A 22,290-nucleotide genomic window follows, 5' to 3' on the forward strand; every position below is an offset into this window, starting at 1 on the left:
GGCTACTTGTGTACTTTACGCAAGATTTTCTGCGGGAGCCATCATGTGACCACTTGCTCAATGTGGTCCCTTACGGCTATTCTTCAACATAAATGCGTAAAAATACATCACAATGCTGTAGACACCTTTGGGAATACGTAGAAAGCGTAAGCTCATTTGTAGCCCATTCACAGCCATATAAGGAGTCATTGGCATGCAGGGCTTTCAAAATATATGGCACTTCCTGGTTGGATTTTTATCTGGGTTTCGCCTGTAACATCAGTTCTGTTGCACTCACAGACAATATCTTTGCAGGTTTGGAAACGTCAGAGTGTTTTCTATCCAAAGCTGTTAATTATATGCATAGTCGAGCATCGTGTCGTGACAAAATATCCCGTTTAAAACGGGAACGTTTTTTATCCAAAAATGAAAATACTGCCCCCTAGTTACAAAAGGTTTAAGAACAAATTCTTATTTTCAATGACGGCCTAGGAACAGTTCAGGGACAGAACAACAGATTTGTACCTTGTCAGCTCAGGGATTTGTACTAGTAACCTTTCGGTTACTAGTCCACCACTCTAACCACTAGGCTACCCTGCCACCCCCATTATTTAAATCACCCAGAAAATATACTTCTATGTTGATATCGCATACATTATCAAGCATTTCACACATAATTTCACCTGTACAGTGGAAGGTCTTATAAAGGTGTCCTGTTAATTACTTGGTAGCTGGAGGCTGCTAAGTGATTCAATTCATAAGTTAAACTGTTTGAGAAACGCTAATTGACATCTTTGCATTATAGTCCCATACTTATGAGATTGAACCTTGACATACTTTCTCATGAAACTAGCTAATGTTCTGGTCCTGTAGGCACACATGGTTTTACATAACGCTTATTGTCTAAACGGTTAGCTGAATTTCTTTGTGCCTAGGCTCAAAGTGAATAGAACAGTGTTTTGTTTCAAATGGGTATGAATGCATTTCCAGTAGCATGCCTGCCTTGTAGTGTTATCTCAGTCATCTAAACTACGTCAAGCATGTAGGATGTAAACAAGAGGCCCATTCTGCTTTGTTTGATGAGATGCATCGGAAGACCCGGGGAGCAGAGCGCCTTGCCGACCGCTCAGTGTCAGCACCCAGCCCACAGCTTTCTCCGTGTGGGGGAGGGGGCCTGGTTCAGGGTTGGGTTAGGTCAAACACAATATGTATGAGTTTGACTTGGAGCTGGTGACAAGTGCACTGTACACAGGGTTTGGTAGATTACTTTCTATATGTAATCCGTTACAGTTGCTAGTTACCTGTCCGAAATGTTAATCAGTAACATAACTTTTGGATTACCTAAACTCGGTAACTTAATCGAATTACTTTCCTTTTCTTTTGGATTACTTTCCCCTTAACAGGCGTTAGAAGAAGATAAAAATAATCCATTGAATGCATTTGGTGTGTCATAATAGTGGTCTCTGACCCGCTCAGGTGAAACTTAAACTTGCCAGTTTTTTCCAATCTGAATTTAATGTCGTTGAGAAAACAGAAATGTGCATTTGTTGTTTCATAATAGTGGTATACGACATTCTGGTCAGACTCGCTCCAGGTGGAACAAACTTAAACTTGCACGTTTTTTCCAATCTGAATTTAATGTCATTGAGAAAACAGAAGGGTGTCATAATGTATTTTTCCGCAAAGAGTCTAAAAAGGGAAGGGGGGGTTATGCTAATCTATATGGGATTGTTTTAAGAATGTCATACCAATGCTCCTTTTCTATTTGATTTAGAATATTAAGACCCTTTGTAGTATCAACAAAAATATTACAATATTTTTGGCCTTATTACTATTAGCCCATACAAACAACAGATATCCCCCCCCCCCCAAAAAAAAGAAGTTTGTTCTGAAGTACCTGGCCTATGTCTGAGATATATAAGAAATATCAGGAAACAGTTTGTTTGCATGTATTTAACCCATTATTTTTGGAACTGAACTGTCTCTACATACATAAAGTATACTTACATTTATTTTTTCAACTGGTAACAGGGGACCTTCATACGAGTCTTGTGAGGTCTGTGGGCATCCTAGAGCAAAACAACCGACATGTACGTATTTGTGGGAGTCTCACCTTTCCACATAGTGGTCACATTAGTGTGTAGCCCAAACTGTCCGGATGCTACTGACAGAAGTTGGCAGATTGTCTGTACCGACTTCAGACAAGTCCCAAACAAGTCCCAAGATGCTTGTGAGGGTCGTAGAGATTGAACACCTTTGTGTTCGTGAGAGTCTCATCTTTCCATAGAGGGGTCATAATAGTTTGTAGGCCAAACTGCTCGGAAGCTACCGCCAACGCAAAAAAATTGCTCTAGTTTAAACTGTTTGTTATGGGGATTTTTTAATATGCTAACTAGATTTACACAGGGATGCGGACATCAATCTTAGGGGGGATTTAAAGTAATCCAAAAAGTATTCATCTAGTTTTTGAAAAGTATCTGTAATCTGGTGCTAAGACAACAACCTTTATCTCAACGTCAGTGAGACGAGGAGCTGATCTTGAAACTATAGGAGAAAGAGGGGAGAAAACGCCCCCATCCACATCAACGGGGCTGTTGTGGAGTGTGTCGAGAGCTTTAAGTTCCTTGGCATCCACCTCACAAAGGACTTAACATGGTTCACACACACCTGCACAGTCCCCCTCGGGAGGCTGACAAGATTTGGCATGGGATCCTCAAAAAGTTATACAGCTGCACCATCAAGAGCATCTTGACTGGCTGCCTCACCGCTTGGTATGGCAAATGCACCACCTTTGACCTCACTTCAGAGGGTAGTGCGGACAGCCCAGTACATCACTGGAGCCGAGTTCTCTGCCATCCAGGACCTCTATATCAGGCGGTGTCAGAGGAAGCCCCAAAAAATTGCCAAAGACTCCAGCCACCCAAGCCATGGACTGTTCAATCTGCTATAGTCTGGCAAACGGTACCGGAGCATCGGCTCTCAGACCAACAGGCTCCGGGTCAGCTTCTACTCCCAAGCCACAAGACTGCTACATAGGCAGACTGCTAAATAGTAAATTATTGGTACTGAACAATCTGCACTAACTCTATCTTACACTGACCCTATGCACACTCACTAGACTATATACAGTATACACACTGTATACAAACTCACTACATTGACACACCTACACACATTAACATAAACTACATACACTTTGCTGCTGCTACTCTGTTCTTTATTTTACTCTTATTATTATCTATCCTGATGCCTAGTCACTTTACCCTGCCTTCATGTACATAGAGTATTTACCTGAAATACCTCGTACCTCTGCACATTGATCTGGTACTGGTACTTCCTGTATATAGCTCCATTCTTGTGTATTTTATTTTATTCCTCTTGTGTTACTATTTTTTATTTGTATTATTCTTTTTAATCTCTGCATTGTTAGGAAGGGCTCATAAGCAAGCATTTCACAGTAAAGTCTAAACCAATTGCATTCGGCGCGAGCCAGTAACCACGAGGGGGCTAAAGAAGGCTTAGCCCCCTCAGTTCAAACCTTAGCCACCTCAGTTTTAGTTTTAGTTTTATGTCCCTATATAAAAATAGCCAAAAAGTTAAAAGATTGAATGACAGGTTGGCACCCAAAAAATCTGTTGGCACCCAAAATCTCTGCTGCAGTGTCAGCACAATGGACAGGGCATACTGCTGCAGTGTGTGTAGGCAGCCTGGTCCGATTGACTAGACGTAACATAGTAAATATAAATCCGGGATACTCAAATTAGTATGCTATGTTACATTTGGTATGGTTTCATAAGACATAAGGTTAGTTAAAGGTGCAATATGTAACTCTTGTCAGGAAACTAGGCATATATGCGTCACTACTTTACAGGACAGCCATTTGAATGTGCATTTTCTATTTGATAAAAATGCTTTCTGGAACATATTAACTTTAATGTGCCTTAAAAACAAACTTGTATGCCATCTGTAAATACGAATACAATTTTTAAATTATGAACCCAGTTGGTTTAGCCATGGAAGAAGTAAGGAACCTTCCCCTAGCCATGATTGGCTTATAATGGATGGGCTGGAAATGCTGAAAGATGAGTTCAGATTGATCCGAGTTCAGATCTGCCATGTAGCAGGCTTCTGGTTATAACATGAGCTGCTTAGTATGCTTTCTAATGTGGCTTTTTAAAAATATGTCAAAAAAGAACTGCACAAGTGTTGCTAAGGCTCTCCACTTTCTTGAGGACTGAGTTTTGAAATCAGTGTAATGCCCGGTGGAAGCAGAGTATGATAGCGAAGGAGAAGGTGAAAATTCAGATGTTTGATTGCAAATGCTGAGGGAGCCAAAAAGAGAACACTGAAGAAGGCTGTTGTATAGGCTGTTGTATAAAACACCTGTCTGGATTACATCATCAAACTAAGGGCAACCATGGCATCAGTGAAAGAGAGGGAGAAGTGTTCATCCATGTATATGGGTAAGAGAATCTAGCTAGCTACATTTTCAGATATTATTCATTTCTAATCTAGCTAGCTAGCTAACATTGAACCTAGCTTGTTGTTTAGCTTTAGCTACCTGTAGATTCATGACGGGTAGTAATGTTATGAGTTGGGATTATGGTTAGCTACATGTCTAAACAAAAGAGTCCAATATGCAAGTAACCATTTTATTGTACCATTTACACCTTCTAACAAGCTAGAAACTAACCTAAAACATTGTTTAGAAAGTTGCTTTTAGTTGCCTGGTTTGCTAGATTGACATATACTAAATACATTTTTAAACAGTTAGGTTTATTGGTGTTAAAATGTAACAGTTATCCTCTTGAAGCAAGGGGGCAGTATTTTGATGCTTGGATAAAATCGTTCCCAAAGTAAACTGCCTATTTCTCAGGCCCAGAAGCTAGAATATGCATATAATTTGCAGATTAGCATAAAAAACACTCTAAAGTTTCCAAAACTGTCAAAATATTGTCTGTGAGTATAATAGAACTGATATTGCAGGCGAATGCCTGAGGAAATCCAACCAGGAAGTGCTGTTTTTCTGAAACTACTCTGTTCCATTGCAAGCCTATCCTCCATTTAAAGGGATATCAACCAGATTCATTTCCCTATGGCTTCCACAGGGTGTGAACAGTCTTTAGACATAGTTTCAGGCTTTTATTCTGAAAAATGAGCGAGAATGATCACATCGTGTCAGTGGATAGCTAGGTGTCCCCAGATTTGTGCATGCGCAAGCGCCTGGAGCGAGACCTTTTCTCTCTCTCTCCTATTGAAAAGGCTACCGTCCGGTTGAAATATTATCGATTATTTATTGTAAAAACAACCTGAGGATTGAATACAAAAACATTTGACATGTTTCTATGAACTTTTATGGATATTATTTGGAATTTGTCTGCCCGTCGTGACCTGGATTACTAAACAAAACGCACCAACCCAATGGAGGTTTTTGGATATAAAGAGAATCTTTATGGAACAAAACAAACAAGTATTGTGTAACTGGGAGTCTCGTGAGTGCAAACATACGAAGATCATCAAAGGTAAGTGATTTTCTGATGTTTTTCTGACTTTCGTGACCAATCTACTTTGCTGCTAGCTGTTTGTAATGTTTTGTCTGCTGAAAGTTGTCCTCACATAATCGCATGGTTTGCTTTCACCGTAAAGCTTTTTTGAAATCTGACATGCCAGGTGAATTAACAACAAGCTATCCTGTGTTTTGGTATAATGCACTTGTGATTTCATGAAAATAAAATATTTTTAGTAATTTAATTTGAATTTGGCGCTCTACAATTCACCGGATGTTGACGAAAATGATCCCGCTAAAGGGATCGGTGCGACAAGATGTTAAGCCATTTTGGAAACCCAGGCTGCTGATGTCATGCATGCTGTCGTTTTGTGTTTATATGTTTTCATAACGACAATGACAAGTTTGATGTCGGACTACAATAGAATGTTCATGTCACTGGGACAACAACAGTATATAGACATGTCAATAGAAATAGTTTAAACCAGCCTTTAGTCTTGAAATATTTGGTTGTACACTACCGTACTCACTGTTTAGCACATGGCCTCACATGAATCCGTAAAGAGATGGGTGGGACTAAGGATTAAGAGGGTGTGAACGATGCTGAATATCTGTAGACAAAGAAGAGCTCTCGAGCAGGTGTCCCAAAATATTCAGGGGCCATTTTCTCAAAAGTGGGGTTATAAAGTTTATCAACTTTCAAAGCATAATTACTTTCCCCATTTGTTCCTCAACTACAGTGTATGATATACCATTATCTAGCTCTGAGTCTCAACTTTTACCCAATTTCAAATTTCACTACATAAGACCAAATCGAGGCGGTCGTCACAAATGCAGAAATCGTGCCGCCATTTCCTGGTTGCTAAAATGTTTATAGTTTGCATAATTTCAGTTTATGTGACAAAACAACAGTCATTGTGTAGAAAATCATTGTACCATCTAAACCACTGTGAAATATATTTTTCATAACCAAAAATATTGTATTTTCAACTGGTGTACAAAAACCAAACTTAGGAAGGGAACATAGAAATTGTCCACATAGAACATATCTACTGCTTCTTAGACTTGCTTTCAATGAGGATGACAAATCTACAACTCAACTTTCCTATTTAATTTGGTTGGGTCTCCCAAAATGTTATATATTGCAGTATTAAGGCAAAAACATATCATATGCTTTGCAAATTTGTAACATAATGTACGTTTAGCAAATTTGTAACATATCATACGAAAATGGATGATGGACATACTCAAATGAATATATCATACTAAATGGAGTATCTCAGATTTACGTACACAATAATACGAAATGCTCTGAGACCAATGGAAGCAGCATCAAACCACCGAGGCCGCTGCCAAGACCAGCAGCAATGATGTTCCTGAGCTCCAGCTAGCGCCGTGTACAGAGCCTACCCACCTACCCACCCCTTCCACAAGCGCCGCCATAAAGGCTCCACAGCCGCCTCCACCTCTGACTGTTCCTGATGATCTTGGAACAGAGGAGCCAGCCTAGGTTAGCCTAGAAATCATATCCTAGCCAACAGGTTTTCTGTAAAAACAACATGAATTTAATGGCAACTGTTTCATAGGAAGAGAGTGGCTGGAATACACGGCTACTGCAGCTGCTGCATTTTGTTTCCCATGTCCAAAGATCTGTGTTGGATCCAATGCTAACGCAGACAAGGCCTCCACCTAAGCTGGGTATTCTAACTGGAAGAATGCTATTGATCGTACCAAAGGATTTGCTAGGCACACAATCAAGCAAAGGGCATTTGTAATGCACTGCACTCTGGAAAGAAAAACTAGTTCGATGTGTTATTGGGGAACATCAGTGTCACTGTCAACACTTCTTATTGATGGACAGCTGGCAAGAAATCGCATGTGTTTGTTGGCGATTGTGGATTTTATTGAGTTCCTTATTTCAAACCAGTAATAACTGAGGGGGACATTGGATGCGATTGAGTCAAGAGACAGGGGGCAGTGGTGCAACCTCTGTTAGATCTAAGCAAAAACAGATTTGGTGGAATTTGAGTTAAGTGTCGCTCTTGCTCCAATGAGGACAAATTGACCACACTTGATATCTATCTTGCAACGATTCTCTAGGGCTCTCTCCGCTATGCTGACCATGCTAACTGCAAGGCAACATGGACTGACTCTTGGGGCGGCCACAGCTACATGCGAGAACTCATTTCCCACTTTGACAAACATGTTCAGTCAGCACAGAGGAAGCATGCTACACCTAAGGAAAGCTCATCTAATCCAACTGCCATTTGAGGGGGATCTTACAAGAACATTTTGGGGAGAATGGAATGATCGGTTATTCAGGAAGTTCCACAGAGCACCAAGGAAGCTGCAACCTTTTTGAAATGGTAAGATTGAAACAATGTTGCTGGTATGTTTTTTTGTCAGAATCTTGCTTTAGTGTGTAGGGCGCTGTCCATGGTGCTGATAGAAAGCCGCGACGTTTCGTGCCATTGAACCGGTCATCTTGGTCAAAAGCATTTTTTTTAAACTTTTGTTTGTGGTATATCATGATAAGCAGACTTTTATATACAGTGCATTCGGAAAGTATTCAGACCCCTTCGTTTTTCCCACATTTTTTACGTTAAAGCCTTATTCTAAAATGAATTAAATTGTTTCCTCACCAATCTACACACAATACCCCATAACGACAAAGTAAAAACAGTTTTTTAGAAACGATTGCAAATAGAAAATATCACATTTACATAAGTTTTCAAGCTCTTTACTCAGTACTTTGTTGAAGTACCTTTTGCAGCAATTACAGCCTCGAGTCTTCTTGGGTATGACGCTACAAACTTGCACACCTGTATTTGGTGAGGTTCTCTCATCTCTCTATATAAGGTAGACAGTGCCTGTCAGAGCAAAAACCAGGCCATGATGTCAAAGGAATTGTCCGTAGAGCTCAGAGACAGGATTGTGTTGAGGCACTGAGCTGAGGAAGGGTACCAAAGAAATTCTGCCTCCATCATTCTCAAATAGAAGAAGTTTGGAACCATCAAGACTCTTCCTAGAGCTGGCTGACGGAAGCCACTTCTCAGTTAAAGGCACATGACAGCCCTCTTGGAGTTTGTCAAAAGGCACCTGAAGGACTCTCAGACCATGAGAAACAAGATTCTCTGGTATGGTGAATCAAAGACTGAACTCTTTGGCCTGAATGCCAATCATCAAGTCTGGAGGAAACCTGGCACCATCCCTATGGTGAAGCATGGTGGTGGCAGCATCAGGCTGTGGGGATGTTTTTCAGAGACAGGGACTGAGAGACTAGTCAGGATCGAGGGAAAGATTAACGGAGAAAAGTACAGAGAGATCCTTGATGAAAACCTGCTCCAGAGCGCTCAGGACCTCAGACTAGGGCGAAGGTTCACCTTCCAACAGGTCAACAACCGTAAGCACACAGTTAAGACAACACAGAAGTGGCTTCGGGACAAGTCTCTGAATGTCCATGAGTGGCCCAGCTAGGACCCGGACTTGAACCTGATCAAACATCTCTAGAGACCTGAAAAAGGCTGTGCAGCAACATCCCCATTCAACCTGACAGAGTTCAGAGGATCTGCAGAGAGGAATGGAAGAAACTCCCCAAATACAGGTGTGCCAAGCTTATAGCATCATACCCAAGAAGACTCAATGCTGTAATCGCTGCCAAAGGTGCTTCAACAAATTACAGAGTAAAGGGTCTGAATGTGATATTTCAGTTTTTATTTTATTTTATTTTTTTAACTGAAAACCTGTTTTTGCTTTGTCATTATGGGGTATTGTGTGTAGATTGATGAAGGAAAATAAAAGTTTTAATCAATTTTAGAATAAGGCTGTAATGTAACAAAAAGTCAAGGGGTCTGAATAGTTCTCGAATGTACTGTGAGAATGCTGTCTACAGGCAGGAGGTGAGGGCCCTGGCTGAGCGGTGCTAGGAAAATAACCTTTCCCTCAACTAAACTAAGGAGCTGATTGTGGAACTCAGGGGTCAGCAGAGAGAGCACAACGCAATCCAAATCGACAGGGACCAGTAGAGAGGGTTCCTCGGCGTGCACCTCACTGACAACGCGAAATGGTCCATTCACAAAGACATCTTCTGGCAGATGAAGAAATTTGGCTTGGCCCCTAAGCTCCTCACAAACTTCTACAGATGCACCATTGAGACGATCATGTCGGGCTGTATCACCGCCTGGTACAGCAATTGCACAATCCGCAACCGCAGGGCTCCCGGAGGGTGGTGCGGTCAGCCCAGCACACTGCGTGCCCACCAGGACGTCTACAGCATCCGGTGTCACAGGAAGGGCAAGAAGATCATCAACGACCTCCGCCACCCGAGCCAAGGCCTGTTCTTCCCGCTACTATCTAGAAGGCGAGGGCAGTACAAGTGCATCAAAGCTGGGACCGAGAGACTGAAAAACAGCTTCTATCTCCAGACCATCAGACTGTTAAATAGTCCCCACTAGCCGGCCTCTGCCCAGTACCCTGCAGTGAACTTAGTCACTGTTACTAGCCGGCTACCACCCGTTGCTCTACCCTGCACCGTAGAGACTGATGCCCGATGTACATGGTCATTGAACACTGGTCACTTTAATTATGTTGACATACTGTTTTAACCAATTTCATATTTATACTGTATTCTAGTCAAGGCTCATCTTATTTAACTACTGCTGTACACACTAATTCTATTCATATACTGTCTATACACACCATCATATACATATATATTTATATTCCGGACTGACATTGCCTGTTCTGATATTGTTTTGTATTGTTCGGGATTACAGCACTGTCGAAGCATAAGAGAGACATAAGCATTTCTCTGCACCTGAGACAACATCGGAAGAATAGGTGTACGCAACCAATAAAGATCTGATTTGGTTCAAAAAATCAAAACCTTGTATGATTTCCTTGTGTTAATATCATGTTTAATTCATCCTAGGTTGACAGTAATGCATTTCAGGGGCAATCAAGAGGAATTCAAATACATTCAAATATGAAAACATTCTTAAACATTCATTCATTCAGTATGCATCAAACGGCTAGCTACAGATCTACTGATATATTTCTTTTGTAGTCATTCTCTTTTTCCCATTGCTTTTTAAGGTCAGGGGCTGAATCCAGTCCCCAGTTTAAAGGCATTCTCAAAATATGGGCATTTCTATTGAAAATATACAGACGTACTGGTCTAAAGCCACGAAATGAAGCAGATTACTATACCCTGATCTCATGGCCACTTTCGGGTTTCATGTGTGTGTTTTGGTGTTATTCCACAGTAACACTGGTGACACTGGTACAAAGCCTGACAGTGGGAAAAACAACATGAGGGTGGCATTTCTTTCTGCTGCTGAGTTAGAGGCCAAGGCAGGGTGACCTATGGAACAGCTTTGGTGAGTCAGACCACTTACCACCCAGCCACCTCTTGCCACAGGCTGGCTGAGACATATAGAGCCTGGAGGTGAGCTTTTATGTCCATTAAATGAGCGTACTCCTTCAACCAACGCTGTTTTGAAGCTCGTTCGAACTCACAGCAGCACAAATGGAGAGCCAGGAGAGAGGACGGTGAGTGGACGGCGCGATGTGGAGATGAGCGTGTGCACTTTGACCCCCTCCCCTAAGAGATGTTTTCCAGGATGTAGAAGATGAGCTCTATGACTACGGGTCCCTCGCTCCTCTTGCGCCCCCTGCTGTGGATGATGGGCGTCAGCACGGTGTCCAGGGTGCTGAGGTACGGGGCTGGGAGTGGCAGGCCATTGCTGCCTGCCACAAACCCCACCTGGAACATGAAACAGCGATGTTAACCCGCCACACCTCGATAGCTTTCACTGCCAGCTTTGGCAACATCACGAAGGCTTATATCCCATCACTGTTTACATGACTAATAACTTCCTGTTAAAAAAAGGTGGTCCCCAACTCACATCTTAGGCATTCAAGAGTTACTACAACTACTAAAGTAAGATGACGTGCAATTTGAAAGATTCCACTCCCAGAAAGTTGTATTTCTTAACATCTAAATGGTCCAAGTCCAGTATGTTCATTCAATGGGCACCCTCACCTGTTGGGAGTCCAGTGTGACACGCAGCCCCAGCTTGGCCATGCCATCTTCCTTCAGCAGCTTGAGGTGTGGGCACAGTGCCAGGCAGAATGCCCGGGCCAGTCGCTCTGTCAGCCGGCTGTGTTCTGTATGGTGGTCACCCTGGCTCTTAGGACGATCCCCTCTCTGTACAAAGAACACCTGGGAGACACACAAGAGACTCACAAAGACATAGGCCTGCACTTAGGGGAATACAGTACAGAGACAAATGGCTTTGAGTAAGAGTACCGCAAGAGCCAAGAGTAGCGGTGAAAAGTTGGGACGTGCGTACCTCTGTCCAGCGGATGACCTTTCCATTGGACTTGTATTCGGACTTTTGGAACATCTTCACACTATTGACGGACTCCATGGACTTCCCATCAATGGGGCTGATAACACTGCAAGATACACATGCATGCACGCACGCACACAGCCATACAAAGAAGGCAAGCGACGATAAAGGGTATTCTACGGCGATGGACAAGAGGGTCCGATAGTCTGGGGAAGACTTGAAAGGTGGATGAAGCGACAAGGGGGTGGGGTTAGTGAGAGAGGTTTAAGCAAGATATAAAACGCCAACGTTCTTTACGTTACCTTGGAAATAATTGACGACGCAGCGTTGGGGACACTCGTTGAGACTTAAGTGATCATGTGATCACCGAAAGCCGGTGTCTGGAGGATATATTGGCACGTCGAGGGCGGGAAAACCGTGCCAATACAGTGCATTCGGAAAATATTCAGACCCCTTGACTTTTTCCACATTTTGTTACATTACAGCCTTATTCTATAATGGATTTAATAGTTTTCAATCTACACATAATACCTCATAATGAAACAGGTTTTTCTACATTTTTGCAAATGTATTAAAAATAAAAAACTGAAATATTACATTTATATAAGTATTCAGACTCTTTACTTAATACTTTGTTAAAGCACCTTTGGCAGAGATTACAGCGTCAAGTCTTCTTGGGTATGACGCTGCAAGCTTGGCACACCTGTATTTGGGGAGTTTCTCCCATTCTTCTCTGCAGATCCTCTCAAGCTCTGTCAAGTTGGATGGTGAGTGTCGTTGCACAGCTATTTTCAGGTCTCTCCAGAGATGTTCGATCGGGTTCTATTCCGGGCTCTGGCTAGACCAGTCAAGGACATTCAGAGACTTGTCCCGAAGCCACTCCTGCGTGGTCTTAGCTATGTGCTTAGGGTCGTTGTCCTGTTTGAAGGTGAACCTTCGCATCAGACTGAGGTCCTGAACGCTCTGGAGCAGGTTTTCATCAAGGAGTTCAATCTTGGTTCCATCAGACCAGAGAATTTTATTTTTCATGGTCTGAGAGTCCTTCAGGTGCCTTTTGGCAAACTCCAAGTGGGCTGTCATGTGATTTTTATTGAGGAGTGGCTTCCGTCTGGCCACTCTAGCATAAAGGGATGATTGGTGCTGCAGAGATGGTTGTCCTTCTGAAAGGTTCTCCCATCTCCACAGAGGAACTCTGGAGCTCTGTCAGAGTGACCATCGGGTTCTCGTTGGACCTGCATTTACAATGTATCCATGTTCAGTTTGTGTGGTGGCTGGTTTAGTGTTCTGTAACTTTGTAGCAAGTACTGTCTGCATGTGTAGGTGCTTATTGAGTCATGATCGCACAGAGTTCTGATATCTATTCCAACGTCCCGATATCTTTTCCCACTGGCCCGTCATCTGGTTCTAATGTCTATTCTAGAATGCCCTTCTAGCCAATCAGAAACAAGCACCCAACAACGCTGTAGAATAAATGTAGGATAACGATAGGCAAAAAACAAAAACAAATCATGGGACACTGATCAGAAGTTTAATGACCTAACACTCACCCCTTATTCAAAGTGCATTCCTTATCCAGCCATTGGACCTGGACATGCTCCTGGCTGTCTGACTGGTCAATCGACCCACAGGTGATGGTGTAGTCTTTCATCTCCCGTAGCGACCGGCGAAGCTCCACCATGGTCTCCACGGTGATCTGCACCATCAGCCCATCTGGAGAGGGGGACAGCAAAAGCAAAAAAAAAACACACACGCACACGCACACACACACACAGAGAGAGAGAGAGAGACACCAACAAGGACACACACACACTCACATGCACATACATACAGCCACACACACAACTTTGAGTGCACATGGACACACACATACAGACAAACATTGACAGACTAAATAAGGAAATCTTATTTAGGATAAGTTAGTAGTAAAGCAATCATAATATGACTTTCTGTGTTTTAGTTAAATACGACTAGTAAGGCAACTTTCCAGTTTTAAGCGAAGATACACAAGTGTGATCCTACCTTCCACGATGCTGGATTTGGCAAGATATCCCGATGCTGCTTTCAGAGCTCCACTGAACACAAAAAAGCAGGAACCGGTGACTGAAACAAAACACAGACCCATATATAACCACCTGACTTGTAGATAGAAACATCTAAATATTACAGTTGGACTAACCAAAACTAATGACAGAGGTAAGCTTTCTACAGCAAGTAACTTTCTCAGGATGGTTCACCCTCTCACGTGACACGACACTGCCCTCCAGTGGTGAAAAGAAGTGACAGCAAAGGCACGGTTTTTGCAAGTGAGCATATAAAAACATGACAAATCACGCATACGATTTTCCCCTAGGCTGCCAAAAGCCAGATTACGTGGCAGTAAATATTACCTCTCTGTACTGTAATCTCTCTCCCTCCCTCTCCCTGATGGTAGGTGATGTGCTGCTTGCCCTTTGTGTAGCATTCCCCCTCTACTGGTATTTCTCTTTGTTTACAGGACAGGCAGTCTGCAGTCTCCCATAGTCCCCATCACCGTCTGTTGATTCCAGGGGCTTCTCACCTTTGCGAGGCTGATTGTGGATGCTGATGGCCTGAGTCTGGTACTGGCCATCGTCCCCCTGAACACAGATGAGGTGGGAGTCTGCCGCCACGTTGAAGCATGCCCCCATGGCCAGCACATGCTCATTGGACTTATTCAAAGCCCTCATCAGCTGAGAGAGAGAGAGAGGGAGAAAGAGAGGGAGAATGTATTGATGTCAACCCTTGATCTATTAATGAAAGAGTTGTTTATAAAGGAGTGTTTTTATCATTTACAAAGTATTTATAAGCATTTATAGCAGCTTCTTGGTCACAGTTAACCAAGTGTTGTTTCATGGTTTAGCTGTACCTCCTCATAGCCATTGGTGGGGATTTTAATGCAGGTCCTCTGAGCCTCCAGATCTACAGTGAGTCCAGGCACCACTGGCAGAGTGTACCGGTAATTCCTGAAGTCCTGGGAAGCAATGAGGGAAAAATGTGTGATTCATTAGGCACCAAATGGAAACAACTGACTGAAACAGGCAGGGACTATCTGAATTTGTCCAGTAAGAATCGTTTTGGTACGGTGTGCCCCAATGAATACAACCTTGGTGTTGATTGCTGTTATTGTCATGAGAGGCAAGCTACTTACTACTAGCAGCCTCATGATGGTGTGGCCAGTTTCCCCAAAAAGAGCCTTTCTGAAGCGCACACTGTACAGAGGACAGGGGTAAACTGGAAAGGAAGGGAGAGGAATGCCTTAATGGGGATGAAACTGGATGGATGTGGCAGTGAAACGCATACAAAGAAGAGAAAAGCCGCGTCGCCAGAGCAACACATGTAACAGATACCACAACCCGACAGCTATCCTGCCTTCATGTGGGTATTGCTTGCATGCACATGCACGCGCACACACACACTCTCTCTCTCTCTACCCAGCTACATCTCTCTCCCGCTTCTAGAGCCCTGACTCACATCTGTACTCAGCCCCCAGTCTGAGCATGAGGCGCAGGGGGAAGGCCTTGGCCCAGGGTACTTCAGCCCGGTGGACGAGTAGGCCAAACAGGAAGGGCTGGTTGGGCATAGGCAGGCCCTGCAGGGACTGGAGAGTGGAGCGTACCCAGAGGAACCCTGCATGCTCCTCACTGCTCAGGAAACTACTGGAGAACTGGGAGAGACCCAGGTGGCTTAGCACCTTGCCTGGTGGATGGAGGGAAAGAGATGGAAGGAGAAAGAGTGAGATGGGGGGGGGGGGGGAGATGGAGGGAGGGAGGGAGATAATGAGAGATATAGAGAGAGGGACAAGCCCACCATTAAACAGACTTGGAAGTCTTTTCAAGACCTGCTTCAGAGCTTTGTCCAGTGCTGGTCAACGGTAGCTAAGTTGCCAGACCATGTCAGCGCCAGTCTCACCTGTGAGGGCGTCCCTGTAGAGCTGTATGAAGTGGCTGAAGATGTCCTTGGGGAAGCTCTTCTCCTCAGGCAGACACTGCAGAAGCACCACCACCTCCACCTGGCCTACCGCATGCATGCCCTTGGACGTCACACACCAGCACTTCCTGTTTACATCTGGGGAGAGCCAATGAGAGGCAGTGCTTCAATGTGAGGTCACTGCTGGTGACACGGTCTGACACTCTTATAAAATATACATGTGACTTGAGTCAATGGTGAGCTAGGAATACATGTAAACAGTGTATACACTCTGTCAGTGACTGAAAAAAGGTTGAAGGATGAGAGGAAAGGTCACATACAGTTGACCAGCTTGACCATGGCCAGTAGGTTGGCGTTGAGGACAAAGACCAGGGAGTTGGGCCTGCCGCTCTCCAGCTCCTGGATGAGAACCATCTCAGAGGGCCTCTCCTCGACTGTGTAGTCTGGGCGAGACAGAGGAAACTGTGAGCTAGACACCCGTAGACGCAAATACCGCCTTTAAAAACAGTCAGCCATAGTTTAACCTCTGTGTCTAAATAAGATGTGTAAGCTGGCCACTAGTGTTTACATCCTATTAAATTGCCCAACACGAAGACATAACGCCTGATAACGAACCAGAGTAACACCTCTAACGCTGTCTACCTAACTGTACGACAGTCCCAGTACAGTAAGCCTGGGGTTTCCCCAAACGTGGCTTTGCAGTAAGCTAGCCGTTAGCATCTCCAGTGATAGCAGCCTGGTCGTACCTCCTTTGACTCCGGTGGAGGTGAGGATGGGAGGGAGGCCCTCCAGTGGGATGAGGTTGGCAGAGCTGCTGATGTGGCTGCTGACCAAGGCTGCCGTACCCCAGCCACAGGGCCCACACGCCTCCTGCAGAGGCTATACGGAGAAGGGAGAAGAAGGATTGAGGAGGAGAACACTTGATTAAGGCAGAAATTGGTCCGCTCTGACACACACACACGGCGCCGGGTGAGCAGTTTAGGGGTTAAGTGCCTTGCTCAAGGGCCTAACGGCAGGTGAAAGCATCGAGGACAGTCCCAGACAGATTTTCCCACCAGACATAGGATTCCAACCAGCAACCTTCCGGTTGCTGGCCTGCTTCTCTAGCCTCTCGGCTACCTACTGCCCCTAGGTGGAGGGAGGAGGGGAAGGAGGACTAGGAGGGAGATAGTGAGGCAGAAAGATAGTCAAAAAGAGAGAGCTTGTGGAATACTGTGGGGTTATGGATATCAAAGATACCAACAGAAAGCATGTTACTACATCCTTAGAACTTTTATTTGATTTGAATTGTATAAATTGTAGCAAATCAGTCTGGTCTGATAAGTTTTTTTGTAAAAAAATGTTTACATACATTGAGCAGGGGCATCTCCTGTGCTATTGGGGCCCTCCTGCTGGTCTGTGGTGAGCCAGTGGCGCTTCTGATTGTAGCAGCTATACTTCTCCTCAATAACAGCGGTGAAAAGGTGGGGCCTCTGATTGGGGTACAAGGTGCAGAGTCGGATTTCTCATTGGATAGGATCTCATCAGCAAACCACACCTTCCTCCTCCCCCTTGGAGGGGTTCCTAAAGAACAACATACATGAGAGAAAGTCAATAATATAGACGGGAACAAATGTCTACATATTGCACCAATTAACTTTATAAGACATTCATTGCCTCAATCACTTTTTGACAGAATCCCTTTTGATTTAAACAAAACGTTCCATACACGTTCGCCCATGGAAGAAGTGGTCAGAAAGTGACTTTTTGGACAATGAATGCCAAAACATTCAGGAGATAACGGTGCTCAAAGTTGATCCGTCTTGCATACCCCACCATGAGACATCCGTGTCTTCATCACTGGAAAAGATTAACGGTTGAGTTTGATCAATTTAAAAGCCCACAAACAGTGTTGTCAAACAAAGTTTTTTTGAATTCTCGTCATTTTTTAAACCTTTAACATCAATTATAGACACAACATGAGACACAACATGCTCTTGAAGACAGGGTGGGTGTCATTTCAATCATAGAAATATAACTCATAGAATGGACCTATCCCTTCTGTAATTTAGCTGGTACACCACAAAAATTGGTGTACCATTGATCATCCTTGAGACGTTTCTACAACTTGATTGGAGTCCACCTGTGGTAAATTCAATTGATTGGACATGATTTGGAAAGGAACACACCTGCCTATATAAAGTCCCACAGTTGACAGTGCATGTCAGAGCAAAAACCAAGCCATGGGGTCGAAGGAATTGTCCATAGAGATCCGAAACCAGTCCTCAATAAAAGGCACATAACAGCCTGCTTAGAGTTAGCCAAAAGGCAACTAAAGGACTCTCAAACCATGAGAAACAAGATTCTCTGGTCTGATGAAACAAAGATTGAACTCATTGGCCTGAATGTCAAGCGTCACGTCTGGAGGAAACCTGGCACCTACAATGAAGCTGGTGGTGGCAGCATTGTGCCGTGGGGATGTTTTGCAGAGGCAGGGACTGGGAGACTAGTCAGGATCGAGGGAAAGATGAATGGAGCAAAGTACAGAGAGATCCTTGATGAAAACCTGCTCCAGAGCTCTCAGGACCTCAGACTGGGGTGAAGGTTCACCTTCCAACAGGACAGCGACCCTATGCACACAGTCAAGACAACGCAGGAGTGGCTTCTGGACAAGTCTCTGAATGTCCTTGAGTGGCCCAGCCAGATCCCGGACTTGAACCCGATCGAACACCTCTGGAGAGAGCTGAAAATAGGTTTGAAGCGACACTCCCTAGGATCTGCAGAGAACAATGGGAGAAACTCCGCCAAATACAGGTGTGCCAAGCTTATAGCATCACACCCAAGAAGACTCGATGCTGTAATCGCTGCCAAAGTTGTTTCAACGAGTACAAGTTGTTTCAACAAGTACCGCATAAAGGGTCTGAATACTAATGTAAATGTGATATTTCTGTTTTTTCTAAAATGTCTAAAAACAATTTTTGCTTCGTCATTATGGGGAAATATATGTAGATTGATGAAGGGAAAAAAAACAATTTAATAAATTTTAGAATAAGGCTGTAATGTAACAAAATGTGGAAAAAGTCAAGAGGTCTGAATACTTCCAAATGGACTGTAATTTCAAACAACAGATATTCCCATTCAAGTCAACATTATCTGGTGTTTGTGGTACCATTTGAAAGTAGAAATCTGTATTTTATTCCCATTTTAGTGCATTCATCAGCCAAAACATGACATCTACCCTGTATTCAGGAACATGTTGTGTCTCAACTGATAGCGGGAACAAGACAAAAACCTCAGACAATGTAAAATAGTGTATAAGCAACAACATATGCAAATATGAAAAACATCTGGGTTTAGTTTTTTTTTTAGGTCATTTTACATTAAAGGTTAAAAAGGCACATATTATTATTTCTTTTTTATTCACAGAAATTATGAAATAGTTTGACAACCCTGTTTGTAAGCTTTTAAATTATATCAATCTCATGTTTTGGCATTCGACTCCAAATCACTTTATGAGCACTTCTACAATGGGCAAATATGTATGGAAGGTTTTGTTTAAATCAAAAGGGTTCCTGTCTAAAAGTGATTGAATTTAAATGGATTTACCCTGTAGTGTCATGGTAACAGTGTTGTCATGTGATACTCACGTTTCACTAGAGTTGAGTGACAGGAGACACAGACACGCCCCTCCTTCCCATCCAGGTGTGTTAGTCGAAACTTCAGACCGGAGCACACTGAACAGAATACCTGTAGCACAGACACACGATCACAAATGGTCAACCTAATTTCTCAGGGATAACATCCAATCCCTTCTTACTTTAAATACAACCTACACACACACACACACACACACACAAAATAGTGGTGCAAGACCCTCACCTTGCCACAGGCGCGACAGTGGTGCCTTCTCTTGGTGAAGGTGAACCTGACTTCACACATCATACAGACCAGCGCCTGGGCGTCAGGGACCCACACGGGGGCCACCTCCCCGAGGATAGTGCCTCGCTCCCTGGACAGAATGCCCGCGGGGCCGGCCTGTAGCTCATTGTCTGGATCCACCAATGGAGACATAGGGGAAGGTGTGCAGTCCCCCACAGCTCCCTCTTCACTATCTGCTTGAACTCTGTTGGCGTTGGTCTCATCATTAGCTAGTCCGTTGGCTTTGGTCTGGCTCTGAAGCCCCAGTCTAGGCCCTTGGATCTGGGCATCATGGCCGCCTCCATAGGGCTCCTCCACAGGGGGACCAGACGGGTCGTCAATGTAAGGGCCTAGGGCATCTGAGCCACTGGGGGGGTCTTGCAGCTCAAGTCCACTCTCCTCCAGCTCCTTTTCCTCAACCACAGAGTCCTCCTTGGAGGAGGCTGGCTGGGGCTTGTTCTTCACTTCCTCTTCCACCTCCACCTCCACCTCTGGCCCAGCAGCTTTGGAGGGGCTGAGCATTAGGGGGGTAGAAGCCTCCCCAAAATTCCTCTCTCCCCATGTTGAAAGAGTGGTCACAGTGCAGTTTCCCTCCTCCAGCTGTCTCATCAGTCTCTGAGCGGGGGTCTCCAGTTGGGAAACAGGAGCCACCCCTGGGCTCAGGACCCCCTCTGAATGGACTTTGGGTTTTGCAGGGGAATCTGATCCGATGTGTCCACAGCCCAGCTGTCCTGGCTTTGTGACATCCCCATCTTTGAGCATCAGCAGACAGGGTCTGTGGAGCCAGTGGTGCTTAGCATCCATCAGAGACGGAGCATCCGATTCATCTGTTCATACAAAGACGCGGGAACAGATCAATACTATGTAAAGGTATATGTGACATGAACCTGACACAGACATTTTACTTCACTAAGAGAACAAACAGGCATATATACGAAGAACGTGACATTTAGTCCACAAGAGCACCTAAGCACTCACTCACGCCCATGATCCCAGATGGGACAGTCTGTGTTCCTAGGTGGTAATGGTTCCAATAAATGGGAGGCCATTTATCTCATTGTTTGGATAAGTTAAAACGTCCACCGAGGCCAACATATGTGCACTGTCATCCTTGAGAGAGCTAGGATACGTCCCAAATGGTAGCCTTTTCCCTATGAAGTGCACTACTTTTGGCAGCCTATTCCCTATGTAGTGCACTACAGGCCCATAGTGGTCTGGTCAAAAGTATGCTCTATATAGGAAATAGGGTGCCATTTCAGAGGGAGACAGGTCCAGAGAGCCAGGTAAAGCTGACTCATTCTCTGGGGAATAGGGCTGTAGTGAAACACCAGCATTAAAAAAATACAGGCTTCAGTGGCAAAACTGGATGTTAGATTATGTACATTATTATTATTATAAGAGTTACATTATTAATAAAGGTGCATACAATTAGTTTGGAATTTTCGAGAAATGTTAATGTTAACACAAATAAAGATATTTATACATTTCATTCTATATATTTTTCTATATATTTTTTAAACATTCTACTCCGCTATCGACTGAACTAAGACAAAATGTTACGCCTGTGAGGAAGAAAAATTCATAAATCAGATTTGGGGTTGCATTATGCTGTGATTGAGCCTTGGTTGGTTATTGCCTATTGCACAATTTCAGATAGGCCTACCCTTTAGCGTTGGTGAATTCTTGTCGGGGTAAAACTGCATTGCAGCTTTACCCCCCCCCCCCCCGTTATTGCACCCCAACCATTCATGCTGACGATCACAGATTACTGGTAAATATATCATCTTTATTACGGCGCATATAAACTACAATAGGACTCAACCAGTACAGCTGACTGAGCGTTTGCTTCGCGGGACGGTGACGCATCCAGCACACGTGCAACAGTTTAAATCCCCTCAACCAGTGAACACGGCAATGCGACATTTGCTCCCCATCCCGATTCATTAATCGTTGCAGGTTAATATCGCAGCATTATTCCCTTTATCGCGTTATTTCCATATAATTCAAGTCGTAGTTTCCCATTAATTCATATAGGCTGAAGGAATATTCTCGTGTGCTTCTGCCTTTCTATGAATGTGTCGCACGCGGCAAGACGCATGATTGCACAGATCAGCTACAATTTCCCCTACGATAGCGCCAGATGATGTAGTTCTATCTGTAGGATTTTATTTTGGAATAGAATTACAAACGTACCTTCTGTCAATGAACCCAATAGGCTTTCATTCTCATCGTCCCGGGCACTGAAGAACTTCAACATATTGCAACATTAGTGACGAAGAAGACAAGAAAAGCAGTCCTGCTCACTAGCAGAGGGACGATTTCCCTCCCACTATTCCCCGCTCTCCTTCTGCGTCCCCCGCCCCCCCTCTCTCTCACTGCAGGTCTTAAGTGAACTCAAGGATGTCCTTAAATGTCCTTTTCTAAAGCAGTGTACACTGGATTAGAATATATGTTTACTGAATGAGATCATTCCATTACAGAAAATGTGCTCTTATTTCTAGCCAAAAATGTGTCTACTGCACATATGACATATTACATTTTCATGTCTTTATGTGGTTTAAGTGTTATGACATGGGTATTATGACCTGTGTACATGAAACCACAGAAAAC

The 22,290-nt window shown here is 43.9% G+C and overlaps 1 protein-coding gene across 3 annotated transcripts; it reads right to left on the reverse strand.

The window, feature by feature from the left end:
* Nucleotides 1-10,374: 10,374 nt before the first annotated feature.
* Nucleotides 10,375-22,038, reverse strand: LOC109902296 (zinc finger FYVE domain-containing protein 9). Of its 3 annotated transcripts, none has more exons than XR_004202417.1 (16): nt 21,874-22,038; nt 19,642-20,507; nt 19,410-19,509; nt 17,135-17,346; nt 16,530-16,662; nt 16,104-16,226; nt 15,766-15,921; nt 15,328-15,552; nt 15,005-15,087; nt 14,723-14,827; nt 14,396-14,546; nt 13,858-13,938; nt 13,386-13,680; nt 11,839-11,944; nt 11,529-11,708; nt 10,375-11,249 (listed from the first exon to the last, which is right to left on the reverse strand). XR_004202417.1 is itself a non-coding variant. In XM_020498551.2 (16 exons), the coding sequence occupies exons 1-16, from the start codon at nt 21,935-21,937 to the stop codon at nt 11,088-11,090; spliced, it is 2,910 nt and encodes a 969-aa protein (XP_020354140.1). In that variant the 5' UTR covers nt 21,938-22,037; the 3' UTR covers nt 10,375-11,087. The 3 variants fall into 3 exon arrangements, 1 of the variants encoding a protein (XP_020354140.1); XM_020498551.2 differs by having other exon boundaries at nt 13,386-13,548; nt 21,874-22,037; XR_004202416.1 differs by having other exon boundaries at nt 11,839-13,680.
* Nucleotides 22,039-22,290: the final 252 nt, after the last annotated feature.

Source organism: Oncorhynchus kisutch, linkage group LG13 (genome assembly GCF_002021735.2).
Source record: "Oncorhynchus kisutch isolate 150728-3 linkage group LG13, Okis_V2, whole genome shotgun sequence".
Classification (NCBI taxonomy): domain Eukaryota; kingdom Metazoa; phylum Chordata; class Actinopteri; order Salmoniformes; family Salmonidae; genus Oncorhynchus; species Oncorhynchus kisutch.